Source organism: Neolamprologus multifasciatus, chromosome 3 (genome assembly GCF_963576455.1).
Source record: "Neolamprologus multifasciatus chromosome 3, fNeoMul1.2, whole genome shotgun sequence".
NCBI classification, from domain to species: Eukaryota; Metazoa; Chordata; class Actinopteri; order Cichliformes; family Cichlidae; genus Neolamprologus; species Neolamprologus multifasciatus.
In genome coordinates, this window is record NC_140441.1 from 31,659,728 (window position 1) to 31,685,221 (window position 25,494).

Genomic DNA, 25,494 nt, shown 5'->3' on the forward strand with positions numbered 1-25,494 from the left:
CTTATAAAGAAAGGTAGATTTCCAGTCATGATTTAACTGTTGTTTTAATAAAAAGCAACTGTGCGAAAGAGGTGGAAAATCAACACCATAGCTCAACAGTGTTTCAATATCAGAATCTGACATTGTTTCAATGTCAGGTTTCAACATTGATTCAACATCAAAACCTGACGTTGTTTCAACATTAAAAAAGGGTGCAAGAGTGACGTTAGGTCAACGTCACACTTCAACGTTGGTTCAATGACGTCGCCTGATATTGACTCAACGTTGTTTCAATGTTTCCTTGCTATCTGGGAAGCCGGGGGGTTCAATGGTCACTCCAGCCAGCGAGAGCAGCGGACTCCCGGCTTCATCGTTTTCAGACCCCCGCTGTTTCGCTACTCAGGTTAAACATGATATATAAGTCACTCGGATAACTTAAAAATGTAATTTTTTACCCTTTTTCGGTGTTTTATTTGTTCCGGAGTAAATCGGTCTGGCTGAGATCAAAGTTATTAGATTAAATAAAACTTTATTAATCCATCGGGTGGGTTCCTCCAGGATTTTCACACAGCTGAATAAACGTCAAAATTGATTAAACAGAAGTGTGAGACGGTCAAGAATTTACGCCAGTGTCCTGTTATATTTTAGATAGCAAGGAACAGACGGCCGAGTTTATTAAACTCCACCGACACAGCGGTGACGCAAATCTGAAGGCTAGACCGTCCAATTTCACAGCCTCGCACTTCCGGCCTTCTCGGTCTTCGAAGGAAGACCCGGCCCACGTAGACCACGATGACCCAGCCCTCGTGGTCTACGTGGGCCGGGTCCTCAGAAGGATGCAGCCGACGTTTTGGGACACAGCTATAATATACCAGCTAATCCAACTTCAGTAACCCTATAAAAGTCACTGCCGTTTAGTTTTCTATCTTCATTTATCTTGGAAGTGATAGCAGAGCTGTACGTTTTAATTTTTTCCAAAATCTCTGTCAGAACATGCTATATCATGTTTAGGTGGAAACTAGCAAGCTAACTCCCTGCTAACTTCAAACTCTGTTACATATAATAAATTATGTTTTCATGGATGCCTGAATGTTAAACTTAATTGTTACACCTAGTAAAGCCACAATGCTGATCATTTTATTAAAGATGAAAGAATTTAGACAGTTTTTAACTTTCAGCCGCAATGTTTGTAGCTTGTAGTTTGTAGTGTTTATAGCTCTTCACTCACTCCTGACCCTGCATGTTTATAGCTGAGCCCCTTTCTGCTGAAACCAGCAGAACTGAAGTTAACTAAGTTTCAGGGTTTTCGTCTCATTTCTGCACAGAAATGGGGTCACAATTTAAATGTTTTTGTGGGACTTTGTTCAAAACACCATTCTCCTACATAGAACAGGGCTATATGACCAAAAATATTCATCACAATATACATTTGAAAATTTGCGATAACGATATAACTGATGATATAATTGACACTAGACAAAATACTTTACAACGCCACAACAAAAAAATCAATTTATTTTCACTTAAACAAGCAGCTGTTTTTTATGTGAATTAAAGTTATATAAAAATGTAACAGTGCAAATACAAATTCCTTGCTGACAGTTTAACCGAAAGTCATTTCCATTGGAAATTGGCCGAAATATCCTCAGCACAACCATGTATAATATCCACAAAACCTAAAAAGAGGTATTACACATACAATACGGTAATATTATGTTGAAGCACAGTACATATCACTCTGTGAGGCTCCTGCCTACGATAGCCGCAATGCTCCGACAATCCATCAAGCGCTGCGGGTTCGTAGCTTAGCAAAGTCGTACTAAAACATTTGACAGATTTTCGAGCGCCGTGTACCACATAAAATCGATTAAACAAAGGCACTGCGCATGCGCGTTTTACCGATATTCTATGGTGATATTTCATTTTTCTTATCGTTGCCAAACATTATATTGAGTTTTTCTTCTTCAGTAACCTTTCCCACTCACTGAGTGTTAATAGACCTGTCTGTATTGAATTATACTTGTTATTAACCTCTGTCTCTCTTCCACAGCATGTCTTCTGTCCTGTCTTTCTTCTCTCACCCCAACCGGTCGCAGCAGATGGCCGCCCCTCCCTGAGCCTGGTTCTGCCGGAGGTTTTTTCCTGTTAAAAGGGAGTTTTTCTTTCCTACTGTCACCAAAGTGCTTGCTCTTTCACATTAGGATAATTTACCAAGAAGAGCTTTAACTGTTCCTCTTCAGTCCTTTTCTGGAGTAAGATCTGCACTCGATTGACACAAATTGTTGTGTTACAAACTGTAAATGTTCAAGATATAATGACAGAGAAGGGTTTTTTTCTGCTAAGAGAAAGTGGACTCAAATCTTTTATAACCTTACATAATGGAACAGAGATTTACATCACAAAAAGTGCAGAAATGTTGGGATTACGGCTGAATTTGGGGGGAGACCCATGAAAATGTGACATGTAGCAAAGACTCAGAGACCAGTTTGATTCAATGCTTAAGATTTTAATGATGCACAAGATCATCAAGGAGAGTTCATTATGGAAAATAAAATGCTACTAAAACCATTATTTCCATTACACTTTCCATTTGTGCCTATTAAACAATGCAAGTAATAAAAGTAAAGATGTAAACTGAAAAAAAGATCTTTCATGTAACATATGAGATTATTTGGCTTTTTGACTTGTCAGATGTGCCACGTCTTCAAATCAGCCCAGGAATCCTCACATTCTTTTAACGCAGACAGATGGAAGTTTTACCTTGCACTTCAGATCATTCATACACTTGTTACCTATAAACACACAAACACACACAACAATAGATCTAATGGACACATACATATCCAGACTTATATGCTATATATTATATATTTATTTATTTAAATACAATGAACTTTTTGTTTAATATGGTACAAAATGCAAACACTGGTGTAGTAAAAGTAAATAAACTGAATATATTTGTATTCAATCCCAAATTCCAAAACTGTTGGAAAGCTGTCACTTGAAAATGAATGTAAATTCCAATGTTTATAAAGATGTATATTATAAAGTTTTATGCTTCTGTATGGCCTAATCTACCAGTATGTGCAAACTCTTTTTTAAGTCTCAAATATAATTTTTGTTGTCATCCACCAAATTTCTAATTTGCTTATTTTTTATTAAAATGCCATATTACGGCTATTTACTTGCATTCCTGAACAGAAACACTAGTTGTAGTGGTTAAATGTTAAAGGTTGTCCTCACAGAGATTTCTTCAGATTCTCTGAATTTTTGATGCTATTATATACTGTAGATGATGAAATATTCCGATTGGATTTTATGTTGAAGAATAATATCCTGAAATTGTTTAACAATTTATAGATGTAGTATTTTGCAGATTTATGAACATGTGCCTATTTTTGCTTCTGCTTCTCTTTAAGATGCTCTTTTTATAACCAGTCACGTTACTGATCTGTTGCCAATCAACATTACATTTCCAGCTCTTTATGGCTCTCTCCCAACTTTTTATACATTATATATTTGATTTACCTGAAAAATTCATCTCCATGCACTCCTCGCCGCCATTATAGTTGTTTGGCTGTCCTGAACACCAGTTTGTATATTGGAAGCCTGTTCCATCAATCCAAAACCAATAACCATCCTAGAACACAAAAAAACAAAAATAGAGCAATAATAGACTGAAAAGCAAATTACACTCCCAAATTATACATTTAGATATATCTATATATCTACACACACACACACACATATCTAGATAGATAGATAGATAGATAGATATAGGAATTTATGACAATACTGTATATAATATATAATATATTAATATATAATATGTATATAATAACAAAGGAGTTTTTCTTCTCATGTTTGCTAAAGCGGTTGCTCATAGGGGGTCATATGATCGTTGGGGTTTTCTCTGATGTTGTTGAGTCTTTACCTTAGAATTAACTTTACTTGTTGTGATTTGACACTACATAAATAAAAATAAAAATGAAATTGAGAGCTTGGACCTAGTTTACCTGTTGGGCATCAGAGCCTCCAATCCATGTTCGTCCATCTGCACCACTTGCATCATATATCACCTTCTGAATCAACTTATATTCCTCGAGGCTGTGTACAGATGCAAGGTTTGCATTCATGTATTGACAGTTTTTCTGCAGTGGAGAGACAAAAAGACAAGCTGACAAAGAAACAATACAACTTTAAAGTTAAGTTATTTGTAGTGTTATTATTATTATTATTATTATTATGATAAACATAATTTAAAATCTATTAACATTATTCAAATGGCTATTATAAACCAGCACATAATTTTTGAAAAATTAGTTTTTTGTTTGTGATGTTTGTTTATGATTGCGGTTTAACTTTAAAAAAAAAAAAAAAAAAGTTCATTACTTGGACAAAAACAATGTTTTGTAATCATTAAAAAATGCATAATACTTTTTCCATTTTCATGTGCCAAAATCACCAAAAAAAAGTGTTACTATTTCAAAGATAAAAAATAAAAAGATAAATAATAAAATATAAGACATACACAAACAATTTCACATAAATCCTGACTAATGACTAATGATGAATAAATACTATTGTCGTTTCCCTTCAGCCCAACTGGCCACAGCAAATGACTGCCCCCCCTTTAACATATTTGTGGCAGCAATTTTGTCCTGTTAAAGGGGAGTTTTTCCTTCCCACTGTTGCCAAGTGCTTTCTCGCAGGGGCTCATCTGACTGTTGGAGGTTTCTCTGCATGTATTACTGTAGAGTCTTTACCTTACAATATAAAGCACTTTAAGGCAACTGCTGTTGTGATTTGGCCCTACATAAATAAAACTGAATATAATGTTGTTATTGTAAAATAACTGTACACTAAAGTGAGATTAATTAGCAGCTCACAGTTTATAGACAGTTAATTACTATAAGGTTCATTCACTGTGACACATGAGTTCTAATCTTTGCCATTACCTGAGCCTCAGCCCAAGTCATGCTTTGGGACACATAGAGGAAGCACTGGTTACAATACTCAGTCCAACCAGAGCAACAGCACGGGGATTTCTTCACAGCACACCAATCCTCTGAAGACAAACAAAGAACACTGTGTGATGTAAAGCCAAGCAATGCGACTGTACACTGGTCATTAACTAATTATATTATTGACAATATTTTTTACGTAGATTTGGATTCCAAAATTTATTATTTTCCTTCTTAAGATTTAAAGATATTTTTAAATACATATGTTTGGTCTCATTTTAGCAGCTGTTTGTTTCAAGGCTGTTTTTTTCCCCACAGGCTGTTCACATTGGGTGAAAATATTATATGCTGACACTGCTACATGTTTTTAATATGTGTGGAGTTTTTTTTGTTTTTTTCAAACATACACTTGGAATCAGAAAAAGAAAGGATACTGTTTCATGGTAAAATAAGATATATATCATTTGTTTTACTTTGAAGTTTGGGTATAGCACAGGTATTCCAGATGTGTTTTTGCATTTTTCAACAGCTCAAATGTGATTGGAATAAAAACAGAAAATGGATCAACTATAAATTTTAGAGAAAAAATGTTACATTTAGTTTCAAAAGCTTTTATAGGTGCAATATCAATTTTAAAATATGTCAGAATTAATGCATGTAAGATTTACATGTACCAAGATACTGCAGACATACTGTAATACTCACCAGCAGCATCGGCCAGAACTGCCATTGCACAGAGAAGTGCAGACACAGTCAGAAGCTTCATGGTGATGTTTAGTATCTGCAGGCAGCAGAAAAAGAAAAGTGACTGTTAGTTTAGTGAAGAAAACACAGAAGATCATCAGGATGATTGTAACACACCTGTTGTAGGATATCGTCCCGCTTTAGTCTCAGCCTGCAGCGTCAGACTTCCAGTGTGGAGATGTGTTATAGAAACCTGAAATAAAACTGAAGCTTTTAATTTGCAAAGAGGTCAAACAACAGAGTGCCCCAGCTGTCTGTGTAGCATTTGACTAAAAACAATAACGAGCACCGAATTATTTATAAGAATAAGTTATCTATCCATGGTCACTTGCACAGTTAAGTCTACTGTGTATTTAATGATTATATAAGGACAAAACATGATACCATGGAGCCTTTTTATTCGGTCAAGTCAGCCTGACACAGAGAAAAACTGAATCTTGAACATTTCCATCACACTGTTGATCCTTTATCGATTTATTATCAAATGTTTGACCTTAAAATCCAAACAGGTTCTATTAAGGTAATCACTGTGTGCCATAAAGAAAGCACTTTGCTGTTTTTGCTGGGCATATAAACCCACTGGTGTTAAGAGCAAGTCACCTGGGAGCTGCTTGGAGTCAGGCGTCTGCTGAAACAAATGGGCTTAAAGATAATAATCAATTGGCCTTATTAGTATCAGCCTAAGACCCCGAACAGCACATTAGAGAAAATGTTAGAATGACAAGCACAATTAACACTGGGCACAATGAGACCAAATATTTAACTTACAATAGAGATTTTGGTTTTACTTGGGTGTCTGGGGTGGGTACCTGTCAATCTGAGGCACTGATAAAGAACCTTTATCACAGCAACAATCAAGGTATTGATATTTAGTCTTTCCATGGTGCACACAGGTAAACCCGTCTGTTTTACTGCTCTGTTGCCCTAGAGTTGGCCAGTGACAGGGACTTGGAGTTTGAGCAGAGCTCAATCAGCACTCCTCCATCACCACTGAAGCAACAAAACAGAAATGACACTTTTCTCTCCTAACCTGATGTTTGTTGACACAGCCTCATCTGCTAGTTTCAAGGTGGAGGTGGAACTCACTGATAACAACACAGGTGCACCCATGGTCCTCTTTAAGTGACCTTCACCACTGAGTTTGTTGTCAGGGGCACCTGGGATGTGCGTCCCACCTTTTTGACCTCCAGCGTTTCCTCTGCAGGTTCCTAACCACATCTTTTCTCACGTAGAAGTCGTGTAGATGAAGCTTTCAGTGTTTCATCCTTTCTCCTGAGCATTTTCCTTAGCGTTTTTAATGTATACATACATATATATATATATATATAATATTTTTTATGTTTTCTTCCAACTGCATAAGGTGTCTCGGGCTGAATGTTTGTCCTTGTGGAAAGTATTTTATCAAACATGTAAATGGCCTGTAGCGCTTTACTAGTCCCTAAGGACCCCAAAGCCGGGGCTCGAACCGGCAACCTTGCGATTACAAGACGAACTCCCAACTCTTGAGCCACGATCACCCCAAGTAAAGACAGTAAAGAATTTAAGAAGAAGTCTATGAATAACAAGCATAGAAAACCATTTTATCAAAGTGCCATGGTCACATAATGCAGTCCGAACATGTCACTTAAACACATTGCACATACTTTTGAGGAAAAACATACAAAGCAAGTAGCCTCTGAACTCGCCCAGGACCTGAACTTAGGACCTCTCACACCCCAAGCATGAATCCTAAACCTATATCAACAAGCTACAAACCCCCTTCCTATTCCTGTCAAAAGAAACTTGCAGCTGATCCACATCTAACATAAACTCGGCCTCAAATTCCATAAATGGCACAAATTCATGACTCAATACCAAACACACATTCCTCCAGCTCCATCACTTGTATTTAATGCTGCACATTACATTTTAAGTAGTGCGCCCCTGTGTGAAGAAACACTGAGCTGATTTGCACCATAAAAAAGACGAGAACCTACAAAATCAAATTGACGTGGTTAATGAACGGCTCCAGATCTATCAAACTTTCAAGGAAAGATGCCTGAAACTGGAGTCTGAGGAAAAAGGCCAAGTAGGTAGTTCACTGTTTATAGTCATACTAAGGCCGTGAATAATCATCACAAGGAAGCAAACTGGAGACAAAAGTGACATAAAAAAGTGGTTAATGTCTTAATGAAAAAACATGGGATGACTCAAGAAACTCAGTTTAACACAGGAGTACACATATTTGAAAGGTTTTATGGAAAATTATAATTCAGTGAAGGCAGAGAAAGAGACTAAACAACCAAAACAAACCTCTGGGGAGAAGTGTGAGAAGCTGACATCAAGGTTTCTAAGAAAGAAGCTTTACAGGAAAACATGATAAACTAGAATTTGAGACTAAACAACCAGACAATCTAATCGGGTCAGAAAAGCAATGCTGTGCTTTTAATGAGCAGCTTTGACAGCGACCAATCAAACACCAGCAGCTTCATGCTGACAAACACATACTTCAATCAACTGTGTTTTAGTCACCTTTTGTGAGAATTCAGACTTTAACCTGTTGTGTTTAAAGCTGCTCTCTTTGATTAAATATCAAGGAGAGCAGCCTCTGTCAGTGCGCCCCAGGGTGGCTGTGGCTACAATGTAGCTTGCCATCACCAGTGTGTGAATGTGTGTGTGAATGGGTGGATGACTGAATGTGTAAAGCGCTTTGGGGTCCTTAGGGACTAGTAAAGCGCTATACAAATACATGCCATTTACCATTTTACCACTTAAATAGACACAAGTAATCAGTTGAACAAAATATTAATTAAACAAACTGGCATCAGTCAATAGTTAGGCAAGCAAGCAAAATAATTTGGCAAGTTGGCAAAACAATCAATCCATCAGTGGAAAAAAAATATTAACTTGTCAAATTATTAAAACATCAAATATGTATCATTTGTGTAAATGTGAAGGAGTGTCTTCCTCCCCTCATCCCCAACCAGCAGATGACTGCACCTCACTGCACATGGTTCTGCTGGAGGTCTTGTCCTTTTAAAATTGAGTTTTTCTTTCCCACTGTCACCAAGTGCTTACTCACAGGAGGTTCTTTAAATGTTAGGGTTTTCTCTGTACTATTGTAGGATCAGGATTGTGAAACATATGAAATAAATGCAGACAATTTGATCTTGTAATAACAAATAAATAAATCAGAAAACAACCAGAAAAACATGCTCAAAGTGCTGAGCTTCTTTATTTGAACTATACCAGACTGAGCAACTCATCAGAATTTGACTTTCTGCAGCAGAAACTTTAAAATGTTACATCTAAAACACACCTGATACTTTCTGATATTGAAGCAGGATTTTACCAAATAATTCATCTGTCTGTTAGAGCAGATTAAATGTGAGAAAACAAAAAACTGTCTTCATTATTTCCATAAAATTACCATATCTTTAATATGACTTCACTCAGCTTTCTAAAAGTTTCACAAATTAAAACTAGAACACATTGTGGTTATGAGCAGTTAGAGGCTGAATAAGTTTGAATCGGTGATCATTTCAAAGAATTTAAAGGATGAGCTCAATAATAATCCCTAAGAATCTTCTAATCAAAACTCAAATGAAAAACGTCAACGATTTTGAGCCTGTGAGGGGTTTTTAGACTCAGAACTGCATCCTCTGGTGGCTGTGGGAGGAACTGCAGCTGAGTTTAGTAGAGCTTCATGGAGGCCTCAAAGAGCCGACTCAGATCCTCCACCGTGTCCACTCTGGGAGACAGCTTGGTCACTCGCTCCTGGAAACAAACCAGAAGACATAAAACATAAATCAACACATGTATCCAAACAAATATCTCCTTAAAGCCATGTTACAAATAGCACCTCCTTGTGAAGGACACGGGGCCAGGTCTAAACCTGCTCCACCCTGGCCCTGTGTCCTTCACTATCTCACATTAGATCACATTTGCAGATATGAAATCAGCTAATTCAAAGAATCAAAGAAGTCTATGAATAACAAGGTCACATAATGCAGTCCGAACATGTCACTCAAAAAATAGCTTGCACAATCGAGCATTAAAAGATTACATGGGGACAAACTGGGGATAGAAGTGACATCAAAAGAAAGAGGTTGATGTCTTAATGTAAACATATGGGATGACTCAAGAAATTCACGGTTTAACCCAGGAGTTCACATATGAAGGGGGACTCTGACCCACCTGAGGGATAGTTCCTTTCACTAGTGCCGGGATGTCATCTTTGGTGTATCCCATAGCTCCCAGTCCATCTTCCACGTGCAAGTCAAACAGAATTTGACGCAGCGTGTCGGCCACAACGGCACCCGCATCCTCCCTCTTCACCTGCACCTGAACATAGCACAGAGAAAGTCTGTGTACAATTTTTAAAGAGTGATGGCAGTTTTGGTGAATTTGGATATTTTCTATTGATAGCTGAAGAAATAAAGTGCTACTACTGAAAAAAAATAATAATAAAGAAAATTATTTTTTTTTCTATTTTAGACTTCTTTAAAAAGGTACAAAGAGCCCTTAAAAACCTTATTTTTGAATACCTTCAATATTCTTAAATAACTGAAAAGACTCTCAATGGAGGCATTTAAGGTCCCGGTGACTGTCTTGGATGTTTGATGTTTCACTGTTTGTGTGCCCTGTTGTTGTTGGATGTTCCTCTCCAGTGTATTTCTTTCTTTTTTTCTAACTGAGTGATTTTATTTGGCTCATTGAAGTCTGGAAACCTTTTGGTTTGGCTGGATAAATAAAGTAGACATTCCACACAGTCTCTATTATACTAAATCTAATATGGCCTAGTGTGAAGCGTTCAGGTACCGAGGACCTCTGCGGCCTCAAGGTGGCGCTCCGGACACATCGGGGCTGTGAAGTTGAAGACGGCCAGAGACGTAAGGACAGCGGAGAGCCCGTGAGACTGAAAACACAAAGTTCAGCAGAACATTTTATTTAAAAGCTGCACAGGTCGAGTATGAAACAAAGTCAAGTTCTGTGTGGAGTTCCTCAAGGAACCTGCATCCATCTCAGTCAGAGGTGTAGTGTTTTGTTTAAGCACCAGAGCATGAGTCATCCTTTGTTTCTAATCTTGTTTGACCATCATTCAGCTCTAATTAAGCAAAGTGATCAAATGTCAGAATGAATTTAAGAATATGAAGTCATCTGTCTGACCATCCTCATCAGTTCTTCCATGCTGCTCACAGCTCTCTCCCTCCCTGGTGTCTTTTCTCTCAGTCTTTCCAACGTTGCCATCTCTCTACTTCACTTATTTCTGCTGAATTTTTAATTCTGCATTATTCTCATCACAACATGTGAGTAATTAAAATATCACTAAAAACCTCATAGTAATGCCAGAGTACCTCAAGTTTTTTTGTTGGTCAGTTTGTACATAAATAGTTTACCTGAAATTTGTACCTGTAGTGTAACTTACAAATAGGGTTGCCAACTCCCTGAAAAATAAATAAGGGACACCTCGTGGCCAGGGCCGGGCGACCCAGTTGTCTTCACCCTTCCCAGTGTGGTGAATTTTTTAGCTCTTTTTTTGTGTGTGAAATTATTTTTTTTAACCATTTGACTTGAATTTGATTTAAGTAGATGCGTATTCTTTGTGATATCAACACATGGGAAACAAAAATCATTTAGCCATTTATTTTTAGCTCAAAATGACAACATTAACACAATAAAACAGGTCTCTTTCTTAAACAGAAGCCTGTCATGCTTAACTTTTGATAATAAAAGTAAATCTTTCTTTAAAAGAACTCTGTCCTGCTTAACTTAAAATTATATAAATTAATAGAAAACAATAGAAAGAAAAATATTCTTGTAACAGTGCACATTTAGTGCATTTAGTGCAATTGGCTTCAGCAGAGGCATTATTTCAGCTTTTGCTCCCGTTTGTAAACCCACTTGTTCCCATGATTACGCGTCATAACTCATCATCATTATTCATCTATGTATTACTTTTATGTATTACTCATCTATTTGTTGTAATCATCTATCCTTGCAGTTGTTTATTACACAAAATAAATTATATTATCACACTTCTGGCCACATAGCGCTGATATTCACTGCACATGCCCATTTTAACCTTAACCAGAGGGTTTAAAAACAAACAAACCAGTGTTTACCATATCTGGTTCTGCCGTGGCCTGGTAGACAAAAATTGGTTAAGGGTTCCCCGAGCTTTCACGCCCCTCATGTTCTTCATGTGCCCACCATTAGAAGCACGCCTATGGAAAAAGTGCGCCGGCACACAGTGCAGTGCGCTTTATAGATGTTATCGTGCACTTTTCCAGCCAGGTGTTTTCCTTTTCCCATTCTTCCCTGCACTTTTGCAGCCTTTTTTTCTTTCTCTGAGAGGAACAAACATTGCTGGTCTAATGCCTGGCTCACACTGTGCGATTTTTGGCCCATTTTGAGCCGATTTTTGAGTCGTGCGACCAATTTGGTGATCGGCCCGATTTTGGCCTTCATCGTGCATCGTGTAGTATACGTGGGGTAACGAGAAGGGTAACGATTAACACCTCACGACCAGCTCCCGATCATCAATCGCTCGTGAGGGTGTCACCGCAGCCGCTCACACTGCTCACGCGCAAACACGTAAACGTCGGTGAAAAAGACGGAGCAGCACGGCTGTGCAGCGTGTGATCTGGACTCAAGCGATGGAGGCACAACTTGTAGAACTTTGGAAAGCTCATCCGAGCCTTTTCGATGTGGCATCACCAAATTATCACGACCACAACAACCGTGAAAATAGTTGGATTTACATTGCTGCTCAATCACAGCTGCCTGATCATGTTTGTCATTAGTAATTTAGCAAAGTTGATGGTGGTGCGTGTCTGTGTGAGTGAAAGACAAAGAGGGAGAGCGAGCGACAGATTTTCTGTTATAACCTTCATTTTATGGAGGCACAGTGTGACTCAGGTCGCATCAGAGCATCGGGCGGTATAGTGTGAGACCTGCATCGTGACCTACGAACTTATAACCCATGCGAGCCAATCGTGCAGTTTGAAAATCGCAGTGTTTGCCCAGCTTCAGGTGTACTGTCGTCTGAGACTTGCACCGCAGTGTCGGCGTTTGTTTCCCTGTTGGCCATGCTTTTTGTTGTGGTCATCTGTTGTCTTCCGGTATTTTCTCCGCAAGCGACCTTTCCTCAACCAATGAGATGAGCGGTAATCTGAATTGTCATACTCGAATTGTCATAAGTGTGCTGTCAGCTCATTGGTCACAAAGCAGGGGCGGGGCTGGGAATTATGTTTTCAAACAAAGCGTTAATTACATTAAAACTTATAGACTACTTTTGATTCTCACTGTATTACGGGACAAAGTGCGTCCCTTATTAGCTCAATACGGGACGTGTACTTTTGTTTCTAAATACGGGACGATTCCGTTTTTTAAGGGACGGTTGGCAACCCTACTTACAAATGTTTGCTAATGATATACTTTTATATCTACTGTATTTTTTGGACCATAAGGCGCACTGGATTATAAGGCGCATTAAGGGAAACAATATAAGTAAAACCCTCACGTTAACTTTTATCGAGTGGAAAACTGTTAGCAGTCATCCTCTAGCTTCACTGTGTTTATGCTAATGTAGCCCTGTCTGAAATTATTCAGGCATACAGGGTAAAGAAAAAAAGTCTACTGTTATAAAAAATGGTTAAAATATAAATAGTTGATAAAAGGTTTAAAAATCATATGCTTTGGTACAAATGTATTTCATTTACAGTTAAGAGTCCAGTAAATAAAAGGGTTCCATGATTTAGAGTTCATTTTCTGTGCAGAATAAATATGTTGGGGTGTAACCTAACTTTATTTACCCATTTAATGTCAGTTACCTCAATGTTGTATTGTCATTGGTTGTTTGTGCTGACGAGCCAGTCAATGTCATCTCTGTTATGGGGGCGGGACAAGTGGTAAGGTTTGTGAGAATCTGTGGGAGTGGACACAGGGGCTGTGTCCCATTTCACAGTATGCACGCTTGAAGTACGCACACTACGCGTACTACGGACGGTGCGTACTATAAGTACGGGAAGTGCGGAAGTGAGAGGCTTGTGAAATGGGACGGTATATGCTTCGTCGTGCTGTTCAGGTTGCCTAGCAACCATGATACTAACCGCGTTACATACAGCTTTGTTTGACAGAAATGAAGGAGAAAAATGTTTTGTTGGTCATTCATGTTTGTCATGACATCACTTTGATTAGTTGAGTATCTGAGGCTGAAACCACAGGACTGTAAAACATGATTCAAGGGCTTCATTTCTGTACTGAACAGTTATTTAAGATTAGCTAGTAAACAATAATTAGTTAATGTTGTTCATGAGACTAAAGTCATTCCACTGTGGTAATGTAAATATAATATGGCCAATATTATAGTATTTTCAGATTATTATGATATATATATATATATATATATATATATATATATATATATATATATATATATATATATATATATATATCTCACTGACTTTCAGCTTGTTTTGTTTGTGGATATATGACTGACTTTAATTATCCATAAAATCATCAGATTCTCTTTTGACAGTTCACTCTTTGGCCGCTCCCTTCTTGCGGCAAAATTATCCACACCCACCGCCGCGCTATGAATTGTGGGATATATGGGACCACGAAGCGTGCACCGGATCACGCTTGATATTTGGGGAAATCGACGGCGCATTTGGAGTATGCATTTGAAGTACACTTCGAATTGGGACAGCCGTCGTTGCGTGGCGGTGACGTAACCGCACTTAAAATGCGTACTTCAAGCGTGCAGACCCTGAAATGGGACACAGCTACAGAAGCTAAGTCCGAAGAGAGAGATGTCGTAAGGCAAACGTGGTGTGGATTTTACATCTAAGTGTATCATTGAGGTCGACTACCCGTGGTCCTGATATTACTTATTTGTGATCTGCAAGCGGTAAATGAGTCTGTGTGCCTTGACATTTGTACTGTAACTATTCGTTATAGTGGTAAAATGGCGCGATATGTGATGGTAACTAGCGGCTTGTTAATTAGCGCAGCTTACCGCGTTATGTGCTGTGATGCCATGCTGTATGTTTAGCTCTGTGATTTTTAGTCAGAGCATGCTAATGCTAAATCGTTATGTGATAGCATTTGGTATTGTAGCTCAAGTGTTTTAATATGTTTAGAAGCCGAGGGACGCTCTGAAAGGAGAGGGAGAGAGAGGTTTCTGCCCGAATGGACCCTGCTGTTTTCTCGCCCCTGACTGTCTTCACTACTGGTGAACTAACTGCCCGTTTGTGATTGCCCCACTAACAAACTCATTGGACTCGTGAGTACTAACTGGAACTAAAGTGCACGTATTTTGTTTATGGCTCAGTTTGAGTGAAGCGGCCAACAGTTTTAGGCCTCACCGCACCCGAACTTCGAATCAGGTCTGCAACAAGCACTGTGCTACAGGTATAGTGTGGACAGGTTAAAGTGTGTGTGTGTGGGCCCACTGTTACAAATTTGGTTTAAATTGAGTAAATGTGTAGTTGTAAGCAAAGTTATTATCAAAGGTTGAAATTCATCCCTGTTAAAGATGTGAGCTGTTGTAACCGAAATAACAGTTGGCACCTAAGAACGAGGTATTTTGCTTTGATAATCTTTTATTGAAAACCCATGTAGTCACTTTTACAGCATTTGTGTTTGTTTATTTGAATTCAATTCATTTTATAAAAGTAACTGTTTATTTTATTCATTTCTTTGTTGTCTAAATAAATACCCGGTGAGGGATTTAATTTGTGTAAAATACAGTTGTGGTGGTCCTTATTAATTCAATTAGAGGGTATCAAGTATCATGATTAGTAGCACTATGAACCCAGGCCCAGTCTCATTGTACTATATACTCTAGCTTTACCATAGCTACGTGGGACCTGGGTTACACTAACAGCTGTTTTGCTAGCGATCACGTAGCACAACATTAGCTATGTCCCAAAACGTCGGCTGCATCCTTCGGAGGCCGCATTTGAAGGCCGATTACGTCACAGCCAGGCGACGAAGGCTGTCCCAATTCGTCGACTCCTTCAAATCCGGCCGACAAATGCGTCCTTCATTTCCCCAAATTTGAAGGATGGGTCGGGTGTGTCCTTCGTGGCCCACCATATCCCAGAATTCATAGCGCGGCCCAGCCAAATTTCAGCTGCCAACAATGGCGGCCGCTACTGAGTTTTAAAATTAGTCTTATTAATCTTTCTGGGTCACAAAATAAACTTTTAACATATTTTAAGGCGAAAGTAGCTGTGTAAATTTCAAATATCTGCTTGGTTTATCAAGACATTGCATATTTGCAAAAGTGTGCCGACGTTTTCAGAGACGTCTGTTACCCACCCGCTCGATAGCAAGCCGGGGGGTTCAAAGGTCACTCCAACCAGCGAGAGCAGCGGACTCCCGGCTTCATCGTTTTCAGACCCCCGCTGTTTCGCTACTCAGGTTAAACATGATATATAAGTCACTCGGATAACTTAAAAATGTAATTTTTTACCCTTTTTTGGTGTTTTATTTGTTCCGGAGTAAATCGGTCTGGCTGCGATCAAAGTTATTAGATTAAATAAAACTTTATTAATCCATCGGGTGGGTTAATCCAGGATTTTCACACAGCTGAATAAACGTCAAAATTGATTAAACAGAAGTGTGAGACGGTCAAGAATTTACGCCAGTGTCCTGTTATATTTTAGATAGCAAGGAACAGACGGCCGAGTTTATTAAACTCCACCGACACAGCGGTGACGCAAATCTGAAGGCTAGACCGTCCAATTTCACAGCCTCGCACTTCCGGCCTTCTCGGTCTTCGAAGGAAGACCCGGCCCACGTAGACCACGAGGACCCGGCCCTCGTGGTCTACGTGGGCCGGGTCCTCAGAAGGATGCAGCCGACGTTTTGGGACACAGCTATAATATACCAGCTAATCCAACTTCAGTAACCCTATAAAAGTCACTGCCGTTTAGTTTTCTATCTTCATTTATCTTGGAAGTGATAGCAGAGCTGTACGTTTTAATTTTTTCCAAAATCTCTGTCAGAACATGCTATATCATGTTTAGGTGGAAACTAGCAAGCTAACTCCCTGCTAACTTCAAACTCTGTTACATATAATAAATTATGTTTTCATGGATGCCTGAATGTTAAACTTAATTGTTACACCTAGTAAAGCCGCAATGCTGATCATTTTATTAAAGATGAAAGAATTTAGACAGTTTTTAACTTTCAGCCGCAATGTTTGTAGCTTGTAGTTTGTAGTGTTTATAGCTCTTCACTCACTCCTGACCCTGCATGTTTATAGCTAAGCCCCCTTCTGCTGAAATCAGCAGAACTGAAGTTAACTAAGTTTCAGGGTTTTAGTCTCATTTCTGCACAGAAATGGGGTCACAATTTAAATGTTTTTGTGGGACTTTGTTCAAAACACCATTCTCCTACATAGAACAGGGCTATATGACCAAAAATATTCATCACAATATACATTTGAAAACTTGCGATAATGATATAACTGATGATATAATTGACACTAGACAAAATACTTTACAACGCCACAACAAAAAAATCAATTTATTTTCACTTAAACAAGCAGCTGTTTTTTATGTGACTTAAAGTTATATAAAAATGTAACAGTGCAAATACAAATTCCTTGCTGACAGTTTAACCGAAAGTCATTTCCATTGGAAATTGGCCGAAATATCCTAAGCATAACTATGTAAAATATCCACAAAACTTAAAAAGAGGTATTACACATACAATACGGTAATATTATGTTGAAGCGCAGTACGTATCACTCTGTGAGGCTCCTGCCTACGATAGCCGCAATGCTCCGACAATCCATCAAGCGCTGCGGGTTCGTAGCTTAGCAAAGTCGTACTAAAACATTTGACAGATTTTCGAGCGCCGTGTACCACATAAAATCGATTTATTTATTTATCGATTTATTTAAGTGTGCCGTATTTTCCAAAAAAAAACACGGTAATAACAATGGCCCGCTAGCATGCTCTATCAAAAATAGTGCTTTGTTGTGAATCTGACGGACAAAAGCTAAACCAGTTCAACACCACTGAAGTTGCAGCATTTTTACAAACCAATTCTGGTTCATCTATTTCATTCAACAATCCACTTTCGCCCTCATTCTGTGTCGCCGGCACGCTTTTTCCGCTATGTGCGTACGAAAACAAAGGCACTGCGCATGCGCGTTTTACCGATATTCTATGGTGATATTTCATTTTTCTTATCCTTGCCAAACATTATATTGAGTTTTTCTTCTTCAGTAACCTTCCCACTCACTGAGTGTTAATAGACCTGTCTGCATTGAATTATACTTGTTATTAACCTCTGTCTCTCTTCCACAACATGTCTTCTGTCCTGTCTTTCTTCTCTCACCCCAACCGGTCGCAGCAGATGGCCGCCCCTCCCTGAGCCTGGTTCTGCCGGAGGTTTTTTCCTGTTAAAAGGGAGTTTTTCTTTCCCACTGTCACCAAAGTGCTTGCTCTTTCACATTAGGATAATTTACCAAGAAGAGCTTTAACTGTTCCTCTTCAGTCCTTTTCTGGAGTAAGATCTGCACTCGATTAACACAAATTGTTGTGTTACAAACTATATAAGATATAATGACAGAGAAGGGTTTTTTTCTGCTAAGAGAAAGTGGACTCAAATCTTTTATAACCTTACATAATGGAACAGAGATTTACATCACAAAAAGTGCAAAAATGCTGGGATTACAGCTGAATTTGGGGGGAGACACATGAAAATGTGACATGTAGCAAAGACTCAGAGACCAGTTTGATTCAATGCTTAAGATTTTAATGATGCACAAGATCATTAAGGAGAGTTCATTATGGAAAATAAAATGCTACTGAAACCATTATTTCCATTACACTTTCCATTTGTGCCTATTAAACAATGCAAGTAATAAAAGTAAAGATGTAAACTGAAAAAAAGATCTTTCGTGTAACATATGAGATTATTTGGCTTTTTGACTTGTCAGATGTGCCACGTCTTCAAATCAGCCCAGGAATCCTCACATTCTTCTAACGCAGACAGATGGAAAATTTCCCTGGCAATTCTGATCATTCATACACTTGTTACCTATAAACACACAAACACACACAACAATAGCTCTAATGGACACATACATATCCAGACTTATATGCTATATATTATATATTTATTTATTTAAATACAATGAACTTTTTGTTTAATATGGTACAAAATGCAAACACTGGTGTAGTAAAAGTAAATAAATTGAATATATTTGTATTCAATCCCAAATTCCAAAACTGTTGGAAAGCTGTCACTTGAAAATGAATGTAAATTCCAATGTTTATAAAGATGTATATTATAAAGTTTTATGCTTCTGTATGGCCTAATCTACCAGTATGTGCAAACTCTTTTTTAAGTCTCAAATATAATTTTTGTTGTCATCCACCAAATTTCTAATTTGCTTATTTTTTATTAAAATGCCATATTACGGCTATTTACTTGCATTCCTGAACAGAAACACTAGTTGTAGTGGTTAAATGTTAAATGTTGTCCTCACAGAGATTTCTTCAGATTCTCTGAATTTTTGATGCTATTATATACTGTAGATGATGAAATATTCAGATTGGATTTTATGTTGAAGAATAATATCCTGAAATTTTTTAACAATTTATAGATGTAGTATTTTGCAGATTTATGAACATGTGCCCAATTTTGCTTCTGCTTCTCTTTAAGATGCTCTTTTTATAACCAGTCACGTTACTGATCTGTTGCCAATCAACCTAATTAGTTCCAAATGTTGCAAACATAATTGTCTGGTTACATTTCCAGCTCTTTATGGCTCTCTCCCAACTTTTTATACATTATTTATTTGATTTACCTGAAAAATTCATCTCCATGCACCCCTCGTTGCCTTTATGGTTGTTTGGCTCTCCTGAACACCAGTTTGTATATTGGAAGCCTGTTCCATCAATCCAAAACCAATAACCGTCCTAGAACACAAAAAAAACAAAAATAGGGCAATAATAGACTGAAAAGCAAATTACACTCCCAAATTATACATTTAGATATATTTATATATCCACACACACACACACACACACACACACACACACACATATCTAGATAGATAGATAGATATAAGAATTTATGACAATACTGTATATAATATATAATATATTAATATATAATATGTATATAATAACAAAGGAGTTTTTCTTCTCATGTTTGCTAAAGCGGTTGCTCATAGGGGGTCATATGATCGTTGGGGTTTTCTCTGATGTTGTTGAGTCTTTACCTTAGAATTAACTTTACTTGTTGTGATTTGACACTACAGAAATAAAAATAAAAATGAAATTGAGAGCTTGGACCTAGTTTACCTGTTGGGCATCAGAGCCTCCAATCCATGTTCGTCCATCCGCACCACTTGCATCATATATCACCTTCTGAATCAACTCATATTCCTCGAGGCTGTGTACAGATGCAAGGTTTGCATTCATGTATTGACAGTTTCTCTGCAGTGGAGAGACAAAAAGACAAGCTGACAAAGAAACAATACAACTTTAAAGCTCGCACCACGGCAAACATGCAGATCATTGACAGTTATTTGTATTATTATTATTATTATTATTATTATTATTATTATTATTGTTGTTGTTGTTAGTATTATTATTATTATTATTATGATAAACATAATTTAAAATCTATTAACATTATTCAAATGGCTATTATAAACCAGCACATCATTTTTGAAAAATTTGTTGTTTGTTTGTGATGTTTGTTTATGATTGCGGTTCAACTTAAAAAAAAAAAACAACAACGTTCATTACTTGGACAAAAACAATGTTTTGTAATCATTAAAAAATGCATAATACTTTTTCCATTTTCATGTGCCAAAATCACCAAAAAAAGTGTTACTATTTCAAAGATAAAAAATAAAAAGATAAATAATAAAATATAAGACATACACAAACAATTTCACATAAATCCTGACTAATGACTAATGATGAATAAATACTATTGTCGTTTCCCTTCAGCCCAACTGGCCACAGCAAATGACTGCCCCCCCTTTAACATATTTGTGGCAGCAATTTTGTCCTGTTAAAGGGGAGTTTTTCCTTCCCACTGTCGCCAAGTGCTTTCTCGCAGGGGCTCATCTGACTGTTGGAGGTTTCTCTGCATGTATTACTGTAGAGTCTTTACCTTACAATATAAAGCACTTTAAGGCAACTGCTGTTGTGATTTGGCCCTACATAAATAAAACTGAATATAATGTTGTTATTGTAAAATAACTGTACACTAAAGTGAGATTAATTAGCAGCTCACAGTTTATAGACAGTTAATTACTATAAGGTTCATTCACTGTGACACATGAGTTCTAATCTTTGCCATTACCTGAGCCTCAGCCCAACTCATGGTTTGGGACACATAGATGAAGCACTGCGTATAATACTGGGTCCAACCAGAGGAACAGCACGGGGATTTCTTCACAGCACACCAATCCTCTGAAGACAAACAAAGAACACTGTGGGATGTAAAGCCAAGCAATGCCACTGTACACTAATTATATTATTGACAATATTTTTTACGTAGATTTGGATTCCAAAATTTATTATTTTCCTTCTTAAGATTTAAAGATATTTTTAAATACATATGTTTGGTCTCATTTTAGCAGATGTCTGTTTCAAGGCTGTTTTTTTCCCACAGGCTGTTCACATTGGGTGAAAATATTATATGCTGACACTGCTACATGTTTTTAATATGTGTGCGTTTTTTTGTTTTTTTCAAACATACACTTGGAATCAGAAAAAGAAAGGATACTGTTTCATGGTAAAATAAGATATATATCATTTGTTTTACTTTGAAGTTTGGGTATAGCACAGGTATTCCAGATGTGTTTTTGCATTTTTCAACAGCTCAAATGTGATTGGAATAAAAACAGAAAATGGATCAACTATAAATTTTAGAGAAAAAATGTTACATTTAGTTTCAAAAGCTTTTATAGGTGCAATATCAATTTTAAAATCTGTCAGAATTAATGCATGTAAGATTTACATGTACCAAGATACTGCAGACATACTGTAATACTCACCAGCAGCATCGGCCAGAACTGCCATTGCACAGAGAAGTGCAGACACAGTCAGAAGCTTCATGGTGATGTTTAGTATCTGCAGGCAGCAGCAGAAAAAGAAAAGTGACTGTTAGTTTAGTGAAGAAAACACAGAAGATCATCAGGATGATTGTAACACACCTGTCGTAGGATATCGTCCCGCTTTAGTCTCAGCCTGCAGCGTCAGACTTCCAGTGTGGAGATGTGTTATAGAAACCTGAAATAAAACCGAAGCTTTTAATTTGCAAAGAGGTCAAACAACAGAGTGCCCCAGCTGTCTGTGTAGCATTTGACTAAAAACAATAACGAGCACCAAATTATTTATAAGAATAAGTTATCTATCCATGGTCACTTGCACAGTTAAGTCTACTGTGTATTTAATGATTATATAAGGACAAAACATGATACCATGGAGCCTTTTTATTCGGTCAAGTCAGCCTGACACAGAGAAAAACTGAATCTTGAAAATTTCCATCACACTGTTGATCCTATATCGATTTATTATCAAATGTTTGACCTTAAAATCCAAACAGGTTCTATTAAGGTAATCACTGTGTGCCATAAAGAAAGCACTTTGCTGTTTTTGCTGGGCATATAAACCCACTGGTGTTAAGAGCAAGTCACCCGGAAGCTGCTTGGAGTCAGGCGTCTGCTGAAACAAATGGGCTTAAAGATAATAATCAATCGGCCTCATTAGTATCAGCCTAAGACCCCGAACAGCACATTAGAGAAAATGTTAGAATGACAAGCACAATTAACACTGGGCACAATGAGACCAAATATTTAGCTTACAATAGAGATTTTGGTTTTACTTGGGTGTCTGGGGTGGGTACCTGTCAATCTGAGGCACTGATAAAGAACCTGTATCACAGCAACAATCAAGGTATTGATATTTAGTCTTTCCATGGTGCACACAGGTAAACCAGTCTGTTTTACTGCTCTGTTGCCCTAGAGTTGGCCAGTGACAGGGACTTGGAGTTTGAGCAGAGCTCAATCAGCACTCCTCCATCACCACTGAAGCAACAAAACAGAAATGACACTTTTCTCTCCTAACCTGATGTTTGTTGACACAGCCTCATCTGCTAGTTTCCAGATGGAGGTGGAACTCACTGATAACAACACAGGTGAACCCATGGTTCTCTTTAAGTGACCTTCACCACTGAGTTTGTTGTCAGGGGCACCTGGGATGTGCGTCCCACCTTTTGGACCTCCAGCGTTTCCTCTGCAGGTTCCTAACCACATCTTTTCTCACGTAGAAGTCTATGAATAACAAGCATAGAAAACCATTTTATCAAAGTGCCATGGTCACATAATGCAGTCCGAACATGTCACTTAAACACATTGCGCATACTTTTGAGGAAAAACATACAAAGCAAGTAGCCTCTGAGCTCGCAAGTAGCCTCTGAGCTCGCAAGTAGCCTCTGAGCTCGCAAGTAGCCTCTGAGCTCGCTCAGGACCTGAACCTAGGACCTCTCACACCCCAAGCATGAATCCTAAACCTATATCAACAAGCTACAAACCCCCTTCCTATTCCTGTCTAAAGAAACTTGCAGCTGATCCACATCTAACATAAACTCGGCCTCAATCTCACAGCCTAGATGTTGTAACAAATTCTATGAATCTGATTTAAAACTGACTCAATACCAAACACACGTTCCTCCAGCTCCATCACTTGTATTTAATGCTGCACATTGCATTTTAAGTAGTGCGCCCCTGTGTGAAGAAACACTGAGCTGATTTGCACCATAAAAAAGACGAGAACTTACAAAATCAAATTGACGTGGTTAATGAACGGCTCCAGATCTATCAAACTTTCAAGGAAAGATGCCTGAAACTGGAGTCTGAGGAAAAAGGCCAAGCAGGTAGTTCACTGTTTATAGTCATACTAAGGCCGTGAATAATCATCACAAGGAAGCAAACTGGAGACAGAAGTGACATAAAAAAAAGTGGTTAATGTCTTAATGAAAAAACATGGGATAACTCAAGAAACACATAGTTTAACACAGGAGTACACATATTTGAAAGGTTTTATTGAAAATTATAATTCACTGAAGGCAGAGAAAGAGACTAAACAACCAAAACAAACCTCTGGAGAGAAGTGTGAGAAGCTGACATCAAGGTTTCTAAGAAAGAAGCTTTACAGGAAAACATGATAAACTAGAATTTGAGACTAAACAACCAGACAATCTAATCGGGTCAGAAAAGCAATGCTGTGCTTTTAATGAGCAGCTTTGACAGCGACCAATCAAACACCAGCAGCTTCATGCTGACAAAGTCATACTTCAATCAACTGCGTTTTAGCCACCTTTTGTGAGAATTCAGACTTTAACATGTTGTGTTTAAAGCTGCTCCCTTTGATTAAATATCAAGGAGAGCAGCCTCTGTCAGTGCGCCCCAGGGTGGCTGTGGCTACAATGTAGTTTGCCATCACCAGTGTGTGAATGTGTGTGTGAATGGGTGGATGACTGAATGTGTAAAGCACTTTGGGGTCCTTAGGGACTAGTAAAGCGCTATACAAATACAGGCCATTTACCATTTTACCATTTAAATAGACACAAGTAATCAGTTGAACAAAATATTAATTAAACAAACTGGCATCAGTCAATAGTTAGGCAAGCAAGCAAAATAATTTGGCAAGTTGGCAAAACAATCAATCCATCAGTGGAAAAAAAATATTTACTTGTCAAATTATTAAAACATCAAATATGTATCATTTGTGTAAATGTGAAGGAGTGTCTTCCTCCCCTCATCCCCAACCAGCAGATGACTGAACCTCACTGCACATGGTTCTGCTGGAGGTCTTGTCCTTTTAAAATTGAGTTTTTCTTTCCCACTGTCACCAAGTGCTTACTCACAGGAGGTTCTTTAAATGTTAGGGTTTTCTCTGTACTATTGTAGGATCGGGATTGTGAAACATATGAAATAAATGCATACAATTTGATCTTGTAATAACAAATAAATAAATCAGAAAACAACCAGAAAAACATGCTCAAAGTGCTGAGCTTCTTTATTTGAACTATACCAGACTGAGCAACTCATCAGAATTTGACTTTCTGCAGCAGAAACTTTAAAATGTTACATCTAAAACACATCTGATACTTTCTGATATTGAAGCAGGATTTTATCAAATAATTCATCTGTCTGTTAGAGCAGATTAAATGTGAGAAAACAAAAAACTGTCTTCATTATTTCCATAAAATTACCATATCTTTAATATGACTTCACTCAGCTTTCTAAAAGTTTCACAAATTAAAACTAGAACACAGTGTGGTTATGAGCAGTTAGAGGCTGAATAAGTTTGAATCGGTGATCATTTCAAAGAATTTAAAGGATGAGCTCAATAATAATCCCTAAGAATCTTCTAATCAAAACTCAAACGAAAAAACGTCAACGATTTTGAGCCTGTGAGGGGTTTTTAGACTCAGAACTGCATCCTCTGGTGGCTGTGGGAGGAACTGCAGCTGAGTTTAGTAGAGCTTCATGGAGGCCTCAAAGAGCCGACTCAGATCCAACACCGTATGCGCTCTGGGAGACAGCTTGGTCACTCGCTCCTGGAAACAAACCAGAAGACATAAAACATAAATCAACACATGTATCCAAACAAATATCTCCTTAAAGCCATGTTACAAATAGCACCTCCTTGTGAAGGACACGGGGCCAGGTCTAAACCTGCTCCACCCTGGCCCTGTGTCCTTCACTATCTCACATTACATCACATTTGCAGATATGAAATCAGCTAATTCAAAGAATCAAAGAAGTCTA

At 37.9% G+C, this 25,494-nt stretch overlaps 3 protein-coding genes across 3 annotated transcripts in view; all 3 read right to left on the minus strand.

Annotated features, from left to right (window-relative positions):
* Positions 1-2,449: 2,449 nt before the first annotated feature.
* Positions 2,450-5,959, minus strand: LOC146522589 (ladderlectin-like). Its single transcript, XM_085152461.1, has 6 exons — positions 5,805-5,959; positions 5,649-5,724; positions 4,938-5,047; positions 3,996-4,130; positions 3,508-3,619; positions 2,450-2,771 (listed from the first exon to the last, which is right to left on the minus strand). Exons 2-6 carry the CDS (start codon positions 5,707-5,709, stop codon positions 2,704-2,706), a joined length of 486 nt encoding a protein of 161 aa, XP_085008587.1. The 5' UTR covers positions 5,710-5,724; positions 5,805-5,959; the 3' UTR covers positions 2,450-2,703.
* A 2,915-nt stretch (positions 5,960-8,874) lies between these two features.
* The window catches only part of adhfe1 (alcohol dehydrogenase iron containing 1), a 41,554-nt gene continuing 24,934 nt past the window's right edge, over positions 8,875-25,494 (minus strand). Inside the window, exons 14-15 of the mRNA XM_085152403.1 lie at positions 9,864-10,004; positions 8,875-9,443 (exon numbers count right to left, since the gene is read on the minus strand). Coding sequence (XP_085008529.1) covers positions 9,360-9,443; positions 9,864-10,004 — 225 coding nt within the window. The 3' untranslated portion in view covers positions 8,875-9,359. The remainder of the gene's footprint in view (positions 9,444-9,863; positions 10,005-25,494) is intronic.
* On the minus strand, positions 18,407-22,036 carry LOC146522591 (ladderlectin-like). Its single transcript, XM_085152446.1, has 6 exons — positions 21,874-22,036; positions 21,715-21,790; positions 21,018-21,127; positions 20,003-20,137; positions 19,504-19,615; positions 18,407-18,731 (listed from the first exon to the last, which is right to left on the minus strand). The coding sequence occupies exons 2-6, from the start codon at positions 21,773-21,775 to the stop codon at positions 18,664-18,666; spliced, it is 486 nt and encodes a 161-aa protein (XP_085008572.1). The 5' UTR covers positions 21,776-21,790; positions 21,874-22,036; the 3' UTR covers positions 18,407-18,663.